The 16,659-nt window shown below is 39.4% G+C and overlaps 1 protein-coding gene across 1 annotated transcript in view; it reads right to left on the reverse strand.

Moving 5' to 3' along the window:
- Positions 1 to 16,659, reverse strand: part of Vom2r60 (vomeronasal 2 receptor, 60) — a 114,462-nt gene that overhangs the window by 51,567 nt on the left and 46,236 nt on the right. Inside the window, 1 exon segment of the mRNA NM_001099480.1 lies at positions 11,222 to 11,449. Within this exon segment, the coding sequence (NP_001092950.1) occupies positions 11,222 to 11,449 (228 nt within the window).

Consider the following 16,659-nt stretch of genomic DNA (forward strand, 5'->3'; position numbering starts at 1 on the left):
GCACAAAATAAATAAAGAATATTAAAAGCAGTAAGGGAAAAAGGTCAAGTAACATATAAAGCAGACCTATCAGAATCACACCCGACTTCTCACCAGAGACTATGAAAGCCAGAAGATCCTGGACAGATATCATACAGACCCTAAGAGAACATAAATGCCAGCCCAGGTTACTGTATTCTGCAAAACTCTCAATTAACATAGATGGAGAAACCAAGATATTCCATGACAAAACCAAATTTACACAATATCTTTCTACAAATCCAGTGCTACGAAGGATAGTAAATGGTAAAGCCCAATATAAGGAGGCAAGCTACACCCTAGAAAAAGCAAGAAACTAATCGTCTTGGCAACAAAACAAAGAAGAAAAGCCCACAAACATAACCTCACATCCAAATATGAATATAACAGGAAGCAATAATCACTATTCCTTAATATCTCTCAACATCAATGGTCTCAACTCCCCAATGAAAAGACATAGATATAACAAACTGGATACACAATGAGAATCCTGCATTCTGCTGCCAACAGGAAACACATTCCAGAGAAAAAGACAGACACCACCTCAGAGTGAAAGGTTGGAAAAAAACTTTCCAAGCAAATGGTCTGAAGAAGAAAGGTGGAGCAGCCATTCTAATATCGAATAAAATCGATTTTAAACCAAAAGTCATCAAAAAAAGATAAGGAAGGACACTTCATATTCATCAAAGGAAAAATCCACCAGGATGAACTCTCAATCTGAAATATCTATGCTTCAAATACAAGGACACGAACATACCTAAAAGAAATCTCAAACACAAAAACACATATTGCACCTCACACAATAATAGTAGGAGATTTCAACACCCCACTCCCATCAATGGACAGGTCATGGAAACAGAAATTAAACAGAGACATAGACAGACTAAGAGAAGTCATGAACCAAATGGACTTAACAGATATTTATAGAACATTCTATCCTAAAACAAAAGGATATACATTCTTCTCAGCATCTCATGATACTTTCTCCTAAATTGACCATATAATTTGTCATAAAACAGGCCTTAACAGATACAGAAAGATAGAAATGATCCTATGCGTCTTATCAGACCACCAAGGACTAAAGCTGGTCTTCAATAACAATAAGGAGAGAACGCCCACATATACATGGAAGTTTAACAATCCTCTACTCAATGATAACATGGTCAAGGAAGAAATAAAGAAATTAAAGACTATATACAATTTAGTGAAAATGAAGGTATAACGTACCCAAACTTATGGGACACAATGAAAGCTGTGCTAAGAGGAAATCTCATAGCTCTGAGTGCCTACAGAAAGAAACAGGAAAGAGCATATGTCAGCAGCTTGACAGCACACCTAAAAGCTCTAGAACAAAAAGAAGCAAATACACCCAGGAGGAGTAGAAGGCAGGAAATAATCAAACTTGGTTGAGCTGAAATCGACCAAGTAGAAAGAAAAAGGACCATAGAAAGAATCAACAGAACCAAAAGTTGGTTCTTTGCGAAAATCAACAAGATAGATAAACCCTTAGCCAGACTAACGAGAGGACACAGAGAGTGTGTCCAAATTAACAAAATCAGAAATGAAAAGGGAGACATAACTACAGAATCAGAGGAAATTAAAAAAAATCATCAGATCCTACTACAAAAACCTATATTCAACAAACGTTGAAAATCTGCAGGAAATGGACAATTTCCTAGACAGATACCAGGTAGCGAAGTTAAATCAGGAACAGATAAACCAGTTAAACAACCCCATAACTCCTAACAAAATAGGAGCAGTCATTAAAGGTATCCCAACCAAAGAGAGCCCAGGTTCAGAAGGGTTTAGTGCAGAATTCTATCAGACCTTCATAGAAGTTCTCATACCAATACTATCCAAACTATTCCACAAAATTGAAACAGATGGAGCACTACCGAATTCCTTCTATGAAGCCACAATTACACTTATACCTAAACCACACAAAGACACAACAAAGAAAGAGAACTTCAGACTAATTTCCCTTATGAATATTGACGCAAAAATACTCAATAAAATTCTGGCAAACTGAATCCAAGAGCACATCAAAACAATCATCCACCATGATCAAGTAGGCTTCATTCCAGGCATGCAGGGATGGTTTAATATACGGAAAACCATCAACGTGATCCATTATATAAACAAACTGAAAGAACAAAACCACATGATCATTTCGTTAGATGCTGAGAAAGCATTTGACAAAATTCAACACCCCTTCATGATAAAAGTCCTGGAAAGAATAGGAATTTAAGCCCCACACCAAAACATAATAAAAGCCATATACAACAAACCAGTTGCTAACATTAAACTAAATTGAGAGAAACTTGAAGCAATCCCACTAAAATCAGGGACTAGACAAGTCTGCCCACTCTCTCCGTACTTATTCAGTATAGTTCTTGAAGTTCTAGCTAGAGCAATCAGACAACAAAAGGAGATCAAGGGGATACAGATTGAAAGAAGAAGTCAAAATATCACTATTTGCAGATGATATTATAATATATTTAAGTGATCGTGAAAGTTCCACCAGAGAACTACTAAAGCTGATAAACAATTTCAGGAAAGTGTCTGGGTATAAAATTAACTCAAATAAATCAGTAGCCTTCCTCTATACAAAAGAGAAACAAGCTGAGAAAGAATTAGGGAAACAACACCCTTCATCATAGTCCCAAATAATATAAAATGCCTCGGTGTGACTTTATCCAAGCAAGTAAAAGATCTGTACAATAAGAACTTCAAGCCTCTGAAGAAAGAAATTGAAGAAGACCTCAGAAGATGGAAAGATCTCCCATGCTCATGGATTGGCAGGATTAGTATAGTAAAAATGGCCATTTTACCAAAAGGGATCTACAGATTCAATGCAATCCCCATCAAAATACCAATCCAATTCTTCAAAGAGTTAGACAGAACAATTTGCAAATTCATCTGGAATAACAAAAAACCCAGGATAGCTAAAACTATCCTCAACAATAAAAGGACTTCTGGGGGAATTACTATCCCTGAACTGAAGTAGTATTACAGAGCAATAGTGATAAAAACTGCATGGTATTGGAACAGAGACAGACAGATAGACCAATGGAATAGAATTGAAGACCCAGAAATGAACCCACACACCTAAGGTCACTTGATTTTTGACAAAGGAGCCAAAACCATCCAATGGAAAAAAGATAGCATTTTCAGTAAATGATGCTGGTCAACTGGAGGTCAACATGTAGAAGAATGCAGATCGATCCATGCTTATCACCCTGTATAAAGCTTAAGTCCAAGTGGATCAAGGACCTCCACACCAAACCAGATACACTCAAACTAATAGAAGAAAAAGTGGGGAAGCAACTCGAACACAAGGATACTGGAGAAAATTTCCTGAACAAAACACCAATGGCTTATGCTCTAAGATCAAGAATGGACAAATGGGATCTCAGAAAACTGCAAAGGTTCTGTAAGGCAAAGGACACTGTGGTTAGGACAAAATGGCAACCAACAGATTGGGAAAAGATCTTTACCAATCCTACAACAGATAGAGGGCTTATACCCAAATATACAAAGAACTCAAGAAGTTAGACTGCAGGGAGACAAATAACCCTATTAAAAATGGGGTTCAGAGCTAAACAAAGAATTCACAGCTGAGGAATGCCGAATGGCTGAGAAACACCTCAAGAAATGTTCAACATCTTTAGTCATAAGGGAAATGCAAGTCAAAACAACCCTGAGATTTCACCTCACACCAGTCAGAATGGCTAAGATCAAAACCTCAGGTGACAGCAAATGCTGTCGAGGATGCAGAGAAAGAGGAGCACTCCTCCATTTTGGGTGGGATTGCAGACTGGTACAACCATTCTGGAAATCATTCTGGAGGTTCCTCAGAAAATTGGACGTTGAACTACCTGAGGACCCAGCTATACCTCTCTTGGGCATATACCCAAAAGGTGCCCCAACATATAACAAAGACACGTGCTCCACTGTGTTCATAGCAGCCTTATTTATAATAGCCAGAAGCTGGAAAGAACCCAGATGCCCTTCAACAGAGAAATGGATACAGAAAATGTGGTACATCTACACAATGGAATATTTCTCAGCTATCAAAAACAATGACTTTATGAAATTCATAGGCAAATGGAAGGAACTGGAAAATATCATCCTGAGTGAGGTAACCCAATCACAGAAAAACACACATGGTATGCACTCATTGATTAGTGGCTATTAGCCCAAATGCTTGAATTGCCCTAGATGCACAGAACACATGAAATTTAAGAGGGATGATCAAAATTCCAATGCTTTACTCCTTCTTTAAAAGGGGAACAAGAATACCATTGGCAGGGAATAGGGAGGGAAAGATTAAAACAGAGGCAGCAGGAACACCCATTCAGAGCCTGCCCCACATGTGGCCCATACATATACAGCCACCCAATTAGACAAATAGGATGAAGGAAAGAACTGCAGGTCGACAGAAACTTGATGTAGATCGCTCCTGAGAGACACAGCCAGAATAGAACAAATACAGAGGCGTATGCCAGCAGCAAACCATTGAACTGAGAATGGGACCCCCGTTGACGGAATCAGAGAAAGGACTGGACGAGCTTGAAGGGACTCCAGACCCCATATGAACAACAATGTCAACCAACCAGAGCTTCCAGGGACTAAGCCACTACCCAAAGATTATACATCGACTGACCCTGGGCTCCAACCTCATAGGTAGCAATGAATAGCCTGGTAAGAGCACTAGTGGAAGGGGAAGCCATTGGTCCTGCTAAGACTGAACCCCCAGTGAACGTGATTGTTGGGGGAGGGCAGTAATGGGTGGAGGATGGGGAGGGGAACAGCCATATAGAAGGTGAGGGGGAGGGATTAGGGGTACGTTGGCCAGGAAACCCAGAAAGGGAATAACCATCGACATGTAAATAAGAAATACTCAGGTTAATAAAGAAAAAAAAGAAATGTAAATAAAACAAAAAACAAAAAACAAACAAACAAAAAAAATTGACATTCCATTTTTGTGGATTTTTTTTCCTTTGATGACTATCCCCTTCTCTTTTGGTTAATTTTGGTTTGAAGTCTCTTTGTTTAGATATCAAAATGGCCACACCATGTTGATTTTCAGGTTCATTTACTCTAAATATCTTTTTCAATCCTTTATGCTCCAGTAATGTCTATCCTTGATGCTAAATTTTGTGTCTTGCATGCAATAGAAGGGGAAATCCTGTTTTTGAGTACATTCTCCCTTTTATAAAAATTTGTTTTAATATTGAGAGACCTCAGTGACCAATGACTGTTAATTCCTGTCATTTGTTGTTGTTGTTTTTTTTTGTTGTTGTTGTTGTGGTGGTGGTGGTGGTGATGGTGGTGTGTGTGTGTGTGTGTGTGTGTGTGTGTGTTTGTGTGTGCACGTGCATGTGCACATGATTTCAAATGTGTTCTTCTGTACTCTTGGTTTAGTTGGTGCACAATTATTTACTTTCTATGGTTTCTTGTATGTAGTTATCCTCCTTGGTTTGGATTTTTCTTTTAGCCCCTTTTCAAGGCCTGGGTTTGTAGGTATAGAGAGTTTAAGTTTGACTTTATCAGGGAATTTCTTATTTTCTCCAATTATGGTGATTGAAAAATTTGGCGGGTATTGTAGTCTGAGCTGTGATCTCTTAGAGTCTGCAGCACATCTTTCCGTGACCTTCAGGTATTTAGAATATCCTCTGAGAAGTCCGTGAAATTCTAACATTGGCGCCTTTTTTGTTACTAGATCTTTTTTCTCTCTAGATTCCAATATTATTTCTTTGTTCTGTATGCTTAGTGTTTTGATTATTATGTTCTAAGGGCATTCTCTTTTGGCTTTCTGCCTAAGAACATAGTGTATAAGGTACATTTTGCAGTTTTATAGACATCTCTTTCTTTAGGTTAGGAAATTTTTCTTTTATAATTTTGTTGAAAACATTTTATGGGCCTTTGAGCGTGGATTCTTTTCCTTCCTCTACTCTTATTACTTGTAGGTTTGGTCTCTTCATATTATTACAGGTTTCCTGGCTTTCAATATGCATGCTACCCTGTACATAGCCACAGAAACTAAGTAAATGGAAAGTGAATAGGAGGGAGGTGAAGATCTCCCAAGGAAGGGAAATAGAATATGCTGTTATGGAGTGATGGAAATGAGTGGGATGGTAGAATTAAATGATAATAGGAATGAAAAAGGGGTTAGGAAAGGAATATGATGCAGGACAACTTATACTAAGGATCACAAGGAAACTGGCTATTATACAAGCTTTCTGAAATATATACACTCATGAAAGACATATAAATGGAGTCACCAAATAATAGTGTCTATGCCTCAACTACAGCTTCTTATGTCACCAAGTGAAACCTCTGTTGTCAGGAATGAGTTATACCTAATGAGTGATTGGCCAGAAATCTCAAGCTATTTTGAGTTTGCTGGTTGCTCTCCACAAACGAATGGTAAAGCTCTATTTATTGCTGCATACAAGACTTAGATATATCATTAAACACATGTGAGTTGAGATGGTGTCTACCTAGAGTATTTTCCCCTACCAACTAGCTTTCATGGTACTGGAAGGTACTCTGCATGCTACCACAGGAGGGATATAACCATCTGCCCTGGTATCAACCCTGACACAGTTGTAACTTGCCTAAAAGTTATGCTATTGCAATAGTGGCACAAACATTGAGGGAATAACTAACCACTCTCTGATACGGCTTACTTCATGAAACAAACCATTCGTGTTACTTCCAGTTTATCCAAGTACCTGAGACTGGATAGGTCACTGACCAAGGTGAAACTAAGTAACATTGTTCTATTAAAGGAACATAGCAATAAAATGACTCCTAGTGACATCCTGCACACTTAGATCAGTAGTTTACTCAGCACTTATTTTTTTTTTATTTTTTTTTTAATTTTTCTTTTTTTTTTTTATTAACTTGAGTATTTCTTATATACATTTCAAGTGTTATTCCCTTTCCCGGTTTCCGGACAGACATCACCCTCCCCCCTCCCCTTCCTTATGGGTGTTCCCCTCCCAAACCTCCCCCCATTGCCACCCTCCCCGCATAGTCTAGTTCACTGGGGGTTCAGTCTTAGCAGGACCCAGGGCTTCCCCTTCCACTGGTGCTCTTACTAGGATATTCATTGCTACCTATGGGGACAGAGTCCAGGGTCAGTCCATGTATAGTCTTTAGGTAGTGGCTTAGTCCCTGGAAGCTCTGGTTGCTTGACATTGTTGTACTTTTGGGGTCTCGAGCCCCTTCAAGCTCTTCCAGTTCTTTCTCTGATTCCTTCAACGGGGGACCTATTCTCAGTTCAGTGGTTTGCTGCTGGCATTCGCCTCTGTATTTGCTGTATTCTGGCTGTGTCTCTCAGGAGCGATCTACATCCGGCTCCTGTCGGTCTGCACTTCTTTGCTTCATCCATCTTGTCTAATTGGGTGGCTGTATATGTATGGGCCACATGTGGGGCAGGCTCTGAATGGGTGTTCCTTCAGTCTCTGTTTTAATCTTTGCCTCTCCCTTCCCTGCCAAGGGTATTCTTTTTCCTCATTTAAAGAAGGAGTGAAGCATTCACATTTTGATCATCCGTCTTGAGTTTCCTTTGTTCTAGGGATCTAGGGTAATTCAAGCATTTGGGCTAATAGCCACTTATCAATGAGTGCATACCATGTATGTCTTTCTGTGAGTGGGTTAGCTCACTCAGGATGATATTTTCCAGTTCCAACCATTTGCCTACGAATTTCATAAACTCGTTGTTTTTGATAGCTGAGTAATATTCCATTGTGTAGATGTACCACATTTTCTACTCAGCACTTATGAACAAAGCTTCTTCTTGCAGGAGATGGGAACAGAGACATACAACTGGACAATGTGCAGACAGTGAGAGACTTTAGAGTACTTAATCCTAGATGGGATTTATCCATTGAACTCCTATACCATCTATGATGAAGGGTGTTGTGGTTTGCCCTGGAGTTTTCTGTATTTTGATGCTAATTCCACTGCCCCAAGGACAGCTGCCTAGTTGCACACTCAGGACTCAGGTGACTTCACTAGAACCTTTTCCCCACTGAATTTATAAAATACAAGTGAGGGGCAGGTACAGGATAGAAGGAGGCCTGTCATTGGAGGAGAAGGAAAGATGGATGGGAGTGAAGTTTGAAGGAAGAGGAGGAGACTGGAACTGAAATGAGGAAGAGACAGGAGGGAGAGAGAGAGAGGCCATGGCAGGTGATTTTAAGATTCTGCTCTGTGTATTTACAGGTTGTTATTAATGTTCCTAAGGGATGGATGGTACTGGGTTTTGTATGTTTAGGTGGGCAATCATATCTTATCAATTGGGCCAAAGGTTATTGTGTTGTGTGGTGTTTTATGTGTAGATTTAAGTGTAATGGAGTGTGGGGCGGCTAGTCTGGGCCGCCACAGAATTGGAATGTGTGCTTCTGGCAAGATATCCAGCAGATATCTTGGGGGCACTGAGGTGCTATACCAAGCGAGGTAAAAGGTAACCCTACTTTTTATATTTTTTTATATTTTACAACAACAGAAGGGAAGGTCAAAAGATTCTAAGATTGGAAGAGAGCAGACGACTTTAGGAAACAGTGTCTTCCAGAGATAACATAATGATACAATATGAATTCACAGAGTCTGTGGCACCATGCACAGGATCAGATTAGGTTCAAGCCAGTCAGTGTCCCAGCACTGAGAAGGAGAAGCAGATACAGTATGCTACCCCTAACCAAGAAGCTCTGTAATTGATACCTGCTTGCAAAGGAAAAAGTAGTTTCCTTTGATAGAGTCTCATTAGATCTATTAGTCGCAGTTCAGGCAAGGCTGAGCATTAATTGTCTAGCAGGAAAGGAACTCAATGGTGGGTAGTTTTGTGGGTTTTTCTCTCATATTGCTTTTCTTGTGTATTTTTTAACTTATTGGTCTTTTGCCTAAACACGTTGGTTTCCATTTTTGTGGGTTCCTTTTTATTTTATTTCATGTATACTTCCTATCTTCTTCTTTTTTATTTTTAGAAGGGAGATGGAAAGTAAAGTTATATACTTGGGTGAGCAATATGTTGGATAGGATCCTCAAGGATTCACTGCAGTGGAAAAGCATGATCAGAATATAATGTATGGAAAACATTTTCTGAATAAATAAAAAAACACAAATAACCTGAAATATGCATTTTTAATATGTGAGTAGTAAGTAGTTAGGAAGCAAAAATCCAGTATATATTTTTCTGTTTCAAGGTAATTTTATTTTTAATTTTTGTGAAATTGTATAGCTTAAATTATATAAAACACATCATTTAACGTTTTATATATTTATATCATTTTAACATCTCAATAATATTTAAAAACTATAGACAAAACTTAAAATATCAGTATATAAAATTGCAAAAACTGACATACAAAAGAAAACATCAAGAAAAATAGGCAATATAAAAAAGTATGTTAAATCTTTTCCCGCAAAGTTTTGATCATGAATCTTTCATTTTCTAATACCACTCAGATCTCCACCAACTCACCACTCACTCAACTCCATCCCTTTTCTTTCTGTTTAAAAAACAAGAAAACAGGGGTTGGGATTTGGCTCAGTGGTAGAGCGCTTGCCTAGGAAGCGCAAGGCCCTGGGTTCGGTCTCCAGCTCCGAAAAAAAGAACCAAAAAAAACCCAAAAAAACAAAAAAACAAAAAAAAACCAAGAAAACAAACCAGAAAACAAATACCCAACACACACACACACACACACACACACACACACACACACACACACACACACACGCAAAAGACCAATAAGACAATAAGTGCCCAAAGAAATATGTATACAAATTAATTTTTTTGAGCCTATGCCTGATTTCTGCTACTGCTACACATCTCTTGTCTTGTCTGTTACACATGCACACTGGGATATTTGAATGTGGTTGTATGTTTTGGAAAATGTCAAGTAAAAGGCTAGACAGGGATGGCTTTTTGCTATATCTTTACACATAGGGCTTACCTTGGGCAACACTGAGAAGAATGGAATAGAATGTATTAATTACATTTTAGTCATGTGTTTTCTAGTGCCAACTTCCCTGGACCCTGAGAGCAATCTGTGGTGTTGTATCAAACTGTCTATTGTGTGCCCAGGACTATGCACCTTGTTCTTTTCTTCTGTATATAAGTTTATGCTCCATATAAACTCCAAACTTCTGCAGTACATCCCATTTTTCCAGAATTCCACCAAGTGACTGACAGCTCATCTTACCCTAAATCATAACCTGAGTCCTGTTCTGGGGACCTTGTTGTCCAGTGAATTGTGATGGTTTTATACTTTCAAGACAACATTTACATTTAGTGTCTGTCCTCAATAACTTAAAGTGAGAAACAAGGAATTTCACTTATAGGAATCAAAGAATATGTGTAGGTAATAAGGAAGCTGTATGATAATCGGTAAATTATAGCCAAGTACAGTATTCTTCATATTTAAGCTTCCTCCCAGGACATAATTAAATGTATTTACTATGCCTAGTGAGGGCAGCTGTTAAGATTAGCAGGCTGTAGTAACACTGCATACTGAGCTTCATCCTTGTGTGCAGTACATTTTCTTTCTTTTTTTGCGCTGTATCCCTTTAATGATGGGTATGCAAATGCATGGTGGCCATGCGTTACAGTTTGTCCAGAATAACACAAGCGTTCAAAGTGCAACCTCCTGAACTGAAACAAGAACTAACCTCGCCAACACCTAGACACTTTCCCTTCCTTTTTGTTTTCTTTTTTTTTATCTTTATTAACTTGAGTATTTCTTATTTACATTTCGATTGTCATTCCCTTTCCCAGTTTCCAGGCCAACATCCCCCTAATCCCTCCCCCTCCCCCTCTATATTGGTGTTCCCCTCCCCATCCTCCCCCCATTACCGCCCGCCCCCCAACAATCACGTTCACTGGGGGTTCAGTCTTGGCACACACACACACACACACACACACACACACACACACTAGCAAAAGCACAATACGACAATAAGTGCCCAAACAAAGAAATATGTATAAAAATTAATTTTTAAAAAATCTACCTAAGTAGCACTGAGTTTCCTGGGTTTAGGGCCTGCCCTGAAGTGAGCCTCCACTGGAAGAAACTACTTTGTTCTTTATGAGAGTGTGTCTATTGCAGATAGCTTCTGGGGTTAGGGGTAGTGCAAGCAAGATGAGTTTTACTACATGTAGTTCAAAGTGTCACCATTATACCCAACTCACCTCTGTAATTTCGGTGGGCCACTCTATTGTGTCCTCAGATAAAGATAATTGTTGACCAAGTGGACCATAAGGGGAAAATTGTCCAACTTTCACCTTAAGTTGAAGACCTTCTGGAAAGTTCCAGTAGTTGAGAATGTCATAGTCTGCATTCAACTTCATTTTCTCATTCAAATTCACTTGTTCTCCAGCAGGATTAGTAAACTGCATGTTCTTCAGAAAAGGGTGCAGCTAAAAAGGATAGATTATGCATTACCTTATGATTAAGTTAGTACCAGAGTGAAGATATATAACCCAAGAGTTAGTGAAAGTCTCTTATTATGTATATCTTTGAAGCATAAGGCAAATTTAAACAGGTATAGAAAACATAAGACAAATGGCAGCATATGTATCTAATTGTGTAACATTTCTGAAAATGTCAGTCGAACAGACAGTTCTGAATCATCCACAAAATAATTAGTAAATGAATAAAAGTCAGGTAATTGTCAGTTTGTCTAAGAAAAGTTAGCCCATCCATTTATTTTCAGAATTAACCTGTCTTGGTGTCCTTTCTGTTGCTTTGATAAAGAGCTTACAGCTTACAGTCCTGAAGACTGTGGAAGGCCAAAACAAGAAATCAAGGCAGGAACCTGGAGGGAGGAAATAAAGCAGAGACTGTGGAGGAATGTGCTTCTTGACTTGCTTCCATGGCTTACTCAGCTTTCATTCTTATGAAGTCAGGGCAATTTGACTAGGGATGGCACTGTCCTCGGTGGACTGGCCTCTTCAACATATCATCAATCGTAAATCAAGAAAATACCCCACAGACTTGCCCACAGGCCAATCTGATAGATACAATTATTCAGTTGAGTTTACCCTTCCCAGGTAACTCTCATTTGTGTCAAATTGAAAAAAACTAGCCAGTCCATTGCTCAAAGTAAAAAGAGGCCTTGAAAACCTAAAGTGGTGATAGATGAGATTCTTTAAGTGTCAGGAGTAGGCTTAACATCACTTAGACACATCAGTAAGTTTTCTTACAGGGATGTAGTTCAGTTGGTAGAGTCGCCTGGCATTAGTGAAATCCTGGGTTTGATCCGGGCTATGCATAGACTGGGTATAGTTGTTCATGTCTGCTATCTCAGCACTCAGGATGTAGAGGCAGGAGAATCAGAAGTTTGTTGTTGGTCTTGGCCGCATAGTAAATGTGAAACCAGGAAATCTAAGCATATTACATTCTTCATAAACAGCAATAATTACAACAACAAAGAAATAGTTTTCCTTTCCTTTGTTTTTATGTAAATAAAAAGGCATATGTTCAAAGGACCTTAAATCTTACTGCAAAGGCAGTCTATTTCAAAACATTTAGGAAATGAAATCAGCATAGATGTCCATAAACTGATAAATAGATAATTAAAATGTGTTACATTTACATAATGTACCCTTATTCATCTGTAAAGAAAATGGAATTATGGTAATTTTATGCAAATGGATGTAACTGGAAAACACCATACTGAATGAAGCAGTGCAGGACCAGGAAGACCAAGGTAATGTGTTCTTTTCATTTGTAGAAGATAACTTTGAATGGTTAGATTTGTAAACTTACTGGGATGTTTATAGGGACCAGGGAGTTAGAATGGGCTTATGAGACAGGGAAAGAGAAGAGGCAATAAGTGCTGAGGAGGACATATTAGAACACTTAAGGAACAGAAGAGCATTGTAGGTAGAAAAGTTTAACACAGAATAGGAGTGGAGAATAGAGAAGAGGATGGGGAGAGAATTTAACTAACCAAGTATGAAAAAGGTCTATGGAAATCTACTGTTTTTTTTTTTTGTCCAGTAAAATTATAATTAAAAAACAGCCAGAATACGGCAAATACATAGGCGAATGCCAGCAGCAAACCACTGAACTGAGAACGGGACCCCACTTGAAGGAATCAGAGAAAGGACTGAAAGAGCTGAAGGTGCTTGAGACTTTATATGAACAACAACGCCAACCAAGCAGAGCTTCCAGGGACTAAGCCACTACCCAAAGACTATACATGGACTGACCCTGGACTCTGACCTCATAGGTAGCAGTGAATAGCCTAGTAAGAGCACCAGTGGAAGGGGAAGCCCTTGGTCCTGCCAAGACTGAACCCCCAGTGAATGTGATTCATGGGGGGGAGGATGGCAATGGGGGGAGGATTGTGAGAGGAACACCCACATAGATGGGGAGTAGGAGGAGTTAGGGGGATGTGGGCATGGAGACCCGGAAAGGGAATAACATTTGAAATGTAAATAAGAAATACCCAATTTAATAAAGATGAAAAAAAGAATGGGGTGGGGGATTAGGGTGCTGATGTCCTGGAAATCAGGAAAGGGTATAACATTGCAAATGTAAGTAAGAAATACTCAATTTAATAAAAATGGAAGAAAAAAGAAATGTAAATACATAAAATATCCAATAAGAAAATAAAAAAAAAAACTCATTTGGAATTGAGGCGTCTTGCATTATTGGATATTTCTTCTCACAGAAGCCAAAATTTTGAAGCAAAACTCCCAGTTCGGGTATAGATTAATTTCTTAGGAATTGTTTGTCAGGGGATCCAGAGATTGCCCAAACAACTCAGGCGATTGCCATTGCTTCTGCTTGTCCATCACTCATATTACTGTTAAAGGTACCAAGCTACAGACCTGAGCCTAGAGTCCTCCCTCTAGGCTAGCCTTTGGGGGTGGAAGTCATAGATACTCTTGGGGAAGCAAAATCATCAATAGTACCCAACTGCAAACCCTTTGATTATGATAATGACCTTTTTGTCTAGATATGTTCACTGGGAAGATAGTAGCATGAATCTTACAATGAATTTGAAACACAGAACATGGGGGGAATTCATAGCTTTTAGTCATGGTGGGAGAGGACATTGGCCTTAGCAAGGAACATTCGGTTACTTTGCTAAGTAGAAATGGTATCCACCTGCTTTCTAAATACTTATGATTATACTCACATGTTAGTTTTGCTTTCATTATTAATTAGAAGAATTTCTTGGAATTCAAAGGTTTACAAGTGGTCAAATTGCTAAGAAATAGTCACTTTGACTTATGTAGAAGTTAGAATGATAAAATGTCCCTCATAGGCACAGATATTTGAACAGTTTTTCCTTCGTTGGAGCTGTTGTTAGGAGGAGGATTAGGAGATGCTGCCTTGTTGGGGAAAGGATGCCATTGGGTGTGTACCTTCAGAGTATAAAGATTCATACTGCCCCAGTTTGCCAGCTCTGATTCATTCTTTTTTTTTTATTTTTTTTTATTATCTTGAGTATTTCTTATATACATTTCAAGTGTTATTCCCTTTCCCGGTTTCCGGACAGACATCACCCTCCCCCCTCCCCTTCCTTGTGGGTGTTCCCCTCCCAAACCTCCCCCCATTGCCACCCTCCCCGCATAGTCTAGTTCACTGGGGGTTCAGTCTTAGCAGGACCCAGGGCTTCCCCTTCCACTGGTGCTCTTACTAGGATATTCATTGCTACCTATGGGGACAGAGTCCAGGGTCAGTCCATGTATAGTCTTTAGGTAGTGGCTTAGTCCCTGGAAGCTCTGGTTGCTTGACATTGTTGTACTTTTGGGGTCTCGAGCACCTTCAAGCTCTTCCAGTTCTTTCTCTGATTCCTTCAACGGGGGACCTATTCTCAGTTCAGTGGTTTGCTGCTGGCATTCGCCTCTGTATTTGCTGTATTCTGGCTGTGTCTCTCAGGAGCGATCTACATCCGGCTCCTGTCGGTCTGCACTTCTTTGCTTCATCCATCTTGTCTAATTGGGTGGCTGTATATGTATGGGCCACCTGTGGGGCAGGCTCTGAATGGGTGTTCCTTCAGTCTCTGTTTTAATCTTTGCCTCTCCCTTCCCTGCCAAGGGTATTCTTTTTCCTCATTTAAAGAAGGAGTGAAGCATTCACATTTTGATCATCCGTCTTGAGTTTCCTTTGTTCTAGGGATCTAGGGTAATTCAAGCATTTGGGCTAATAGCCACTTATCAATGAGTGCATACCATGTATGTCTTTCTGTGAGTGGGTTAGCTCACTCAGGATGATATTTTCCAGTTCCAACCATTTGCCTACGAATTTCATAAACTCGTTGTTTTTGATAGCTGAGTAATATTCCATTGTGTAGATGTACCACATTTTCTGTATCCATTCCTCTGTTGAAGGGCATCTGGGTTCTTTCCAGTTTCTGGCTATTATAAATAAGGCTGCGATGAACATAGTGGAGCACGTGTCTCTTTTATATGTTGAGGCATCTTTTGGGTATATGCCCAAGAGAGGTATGGCTGGATCCTCAGGCAGTTCAATGTCCAATTTTCTGAGGAACCTCCAGACTGATTTCCAGAATGGTTTTACCAGTCTGCAATCCCACCAACAATGGAGGAGTGTTCCTCTTTCTCCACATCCTCGCCAGCATCTGCTGTCACCTGAGTTTTTGATCTTAGCCATTCTCACTGGTGTGAGGTGAAATCTCAGGGTTGTTTTGGTTTGCATTTCCCTTATGACTAAAGATGTTGAACATTTCTTTAGGTGTTTCTCAGCCATTCGGCATTCCTCAGCTGTGAATTCTTTGTTCAGCTCTGAACCCCATTTTTTAATAGGGTTATTTGTTTCCCTGCGGTCTAACTTCTTGAGTTCTTTGTATATTTTGGATATAAGGCCTCTATCTGTTATAGGATTGGTAAAGATCTTTTCCCAATCTGTTGGTTGTCGTTTTGTCCTAACCACAGTGTCCTTTGCCTTACAGAAGCTTTGCAGTTTTATGAGATCCCATTTGTCGATTCTTGATCTTAGAGCATAAGCCATTGGTGTTTTGTTCAGGAAATTTTTTCCAGTGCCCATGTGTTCCAGATGCTTCCCTAGTTTTTCTTCTATTAGTTTGAGTGTGTCTGGTTTGATGTGGAGGTCCTTGATCCACTTGGACTTAAGCTTTGTACAGGGTGATAAGCATGGATCGATCTGCATTCTTCTGCATGTTGCCCTCCAGTTGAACCAGCACCATTTGCTGAAAATGCTATCTTTTTTCCATTGGATGGTTTTGGCTCCTTTGTCAAAAATCAAGTGACCATAGGTGTGTGGGTTCATTTCTGGGTCTTCAATTCTATTCCATTGGTCTATCTGTCTGTCTCTGTACCAATACCATGCAGTTTTTATCACTATTGCTCTGTAATACTGCTTGAGTTCAGGGATAGTGATTCCCCCTGAAGTCCTCTTATTGTTGAGGATAGCTTTAGCTATCCTGGGTTTTTTGTTATTCCAGATGAATTTGCAAATTGTTCTGTCTAACTCTTTGAAGAATTGGATTGGTATTTTAATGGGGATTGCATTGAATCTGTAGATTGCTTTTGGTAAAATGGCCATTTTTACTATATTAATCCTGCCAATCCATGAGCATGGGAGATCTTTCCATCTTCTGAGGTCTTCTTCAATTTCTTTCCTCAGTGTC

Source organism: Rattus norvegicus, chromosome 12, assembly GCF_021556685.1.
Source record: "Rattus norvegicus strain SHRSP/BbbUtx chromosome 12, alternate assembly SHRSP_T2T, whole genome shotgun sequence".
Taxonomy (NCBI): domain Eukaryota; kingdom Metazoa; phylum Chordata; class Mammalia; order Rodentia; family Muridae; genus Rattus; species Rattus norvegicus.